The 2,500-nt window shown below is 50.1% G+C and overlaps 1 protein-coding gene across 6 annotated transcripts in view; it reads right to left on the reverse strand.

The window, feature by feature from the left end:
* Positions 1 to 2,500, reverse strand: part of tead4 (TEA domain transcription factor 4) — a 36,011-nt gene that overhangs the window by 12,862 nt on the left and 20,649 nt on the right. For 4 of the 6 annotated variants that reach the window (XM_030366274.1, XM_030366272.1, XM_030366270.1 and 1 more), the window contains one exon: positions 1,051 to 1,122. Coding sequence is in view for 4 of the 6 variants with exons in the window: in XM_030366272.1 (XP_030222132.1) it covers positions 1,051 to 1,122 (72 nt within the window). In the remaining 2 variants the exon portion in view is untranslated. The remainder of the gene's footprint in view (positions 1 to 1,050; positions 1,123 to 2,500) is intronic. The other 2 variants (XM_030366271.1, XM_030366273.1) reach the window with 1 other exon arrangement.

The following is a 2,500-nucleotide window of genomic DNA, read 5'->3' on the forward strand; positions in this document are numbered from 1 at the left end:
GCGAGAGACAGACCGACCCTGTGACCGGCCAGCTGAGCCACCGGGACCACCGTCCAAGGTGACGGAGAGCCCTCCCTGTGTTAGTGTGTGTGTGTGTGTGTGTGTGTGTGTGTGTGTGTGTGTGTGTGTGTGTGTGTGTGTGTGTGTGTGTGTGTGTGTGTGTGTGTGTGTGTGTGTGTGTGTGTGTGTGTGTGCGTGCGTGTGTGTGTGAGAGTGCGTGTTGGTGTGCATGCGAATGAGAAATGTAAACTGAGAAAGTGCAGGGGAGGTGGCAGGGGGGGGGGGGGGGGGGGGGGGGGGTGAAGGGTCTGACAGCGGCTGTGGGTTGGGGGGGGGGTGAGGGTGCTCCGTGCCTCATATTGAAATACATAGCGCGACGCGCGCCTTGGAGGAACAATAAAGAGATTCATTTGTTGCCTGACAATCGCGCTTGGTTCATTTCGAACATGACCATGCAAGGCATTGCCCTGCGGGACGGGTAAATATTTTTGCATTAGCCGCGTCGCGGCCGCTCAGGTTCCCCCCGCTTTGAGCTTAGCATCGCTTTGTCGCCGCCGCAATTAAAATAGCCTTCCGCTTCTTTTGTCCATTTGCGTTGACGGGATTTAAGATTTGCGCCACTATTTATGTTATGGATGTGACAGGGCGTCTCACACGAGCTCAGTGAGGGCAGGCGTTATTACAAGGCTGAGATGTCCTTATCCTGTTATATCCTGTTTGGCCGTTTCCTGTTTAGCACAATGCTGGGCAGACTGCTCTAAATAATTTCCTTTGAATACACATAGCACACTAATATGTCACACCACACCTTCCACACGCACATGATAAACACATAGGATGAAACACGATAACGTTCCGGAAACGGGACGTTTACTACGTCGTACGCAATCAACACAAAATGGCTGAACGAAATACTACAATTTCAATAATATTCATCACATCATTTCTTACATTCTTTTCATAACATGAACATGAAGTGTGATTGCATTGAAAGGCAAGACATGATTTTGTGAAGCGTTGTAAAGAGAAAATAGACGTTGGTTCACTCACGTAGCATACCTTCAGCTTCACCTGAATCTCTCTGGCCTTGCGGCGGGCTAACACCTGAATGTGACTAGAAACCTGGAGAAGAACACACAACAGGAAGACCACCGTCAGGAAAATGGCTCATTCATTGCTAACTAAAGCAAACAATTAGCTTGAACCTTGTGAATCTATTAGCGTAGCCTCAAGGTAAATCTCGCTAGCTTCTTTTTATTCCCTGTCTTGTGTTACCAACACACCTTGTATCTGTGATTTCTATAATGAACCGCAACCAAAGAAAAACAAAAAACACAAACAGGACTGCCTGGATACAGCACAATGAGGGTTTTGCTTTTGTTCTGTGGGTGAGTTTCGATTAAGTATTTAAGCCCCATTGTGTGTGCTTGATTTGGTTTGGTCGTTGTTCGGATTGATTGTCATTTAAAGGTAAAGTGAAGTATTTTCTCAACCAGGTTTATTTATTTCTGCGGGCGTAAGTCTTTCGTTTTCAAACATGTGCATTCATTTTCTAGAGATGCTACCCTCCTCAGTACTCTCCTTTTAACTTTTCTCTTCTTCTCTACCCTCCTCACTCATCCTCACTTCTGTCCTCTCGTCTCCTCTCCCCTCTTCTCCTCAATCCTTCCTCTCCTCCTCCTTCTCGTTCTCTCGTTTCCTCTCCTCGTCTCCTAACACCTCTCCTCCTCGTCACAACCACCCCCCCCCCCCAGCCATAAGGCTCTCTCTCTCTCTATCTCTGCCTCCATCGTGCCACATATGTATCAGATGCCATAGCAGGGGGAGGTGGGAGTGGGTGGGAGGTGGCAGGGAGTGTGTGTGTGTGTGTGTGCGGGGGGGGGGGGGGGGGGGGGGGGGGGATAGGGTTCCAAATCCGCCGCTCCTTTTCTTTTCCCATCGCGGACCACCGCCGGGATCACCGTATTCCCCGGGCTTCTTCTGTGGTCTAACAAGCCTGAGCTCCTTGAGGTGGCGAGCAAACAACACTGTCACACGATCTCGCAGCATCTGGCTCTTGGACCGGAGCCCTGAATGCTTCCCAGCCCTGTGTGCCCCGAACAGGCACATTTTAGCCACACACACGCAAACACACACACACACACACGCGCGCGCACGCACGCACGCACGCTCACGCACACACACGCACGCTCGCGCACACACACTCACACACGCTTGCGCTCACACACACACAAGTGCATGCACACATGCACACACACACACACACACACACACACACACACACAAGTGCATGCACACACGCACACATACACACACGAACACACACACAACCACACACCCACAACCGCACACGTGTGTGCGTGCCTTTGTGTCTGTTCAGTTCCAACTATGAATAGTTTTTTTTCAGTTCCACACCTTCTGCCTACACGGACACCCTACTTTAGTGTGTAATCAACCCGCATAGTTCATAGTCGATGTGTACAGTAAATAAGGGTAGTAT

Source organism: Gadus morhua, chromosome 9 (genome assembly GCF_902167405.1).
Source record: "Gadus morhua chromosome 9, gadMor3.0, whole genome shotgun sequence".
NCBI classification, from domain to species: Eukaryota; Metazoa; Chordata; class Actinopteri; order Gadiformes; family Gadidae; genus Gadus; species Gadus morhua.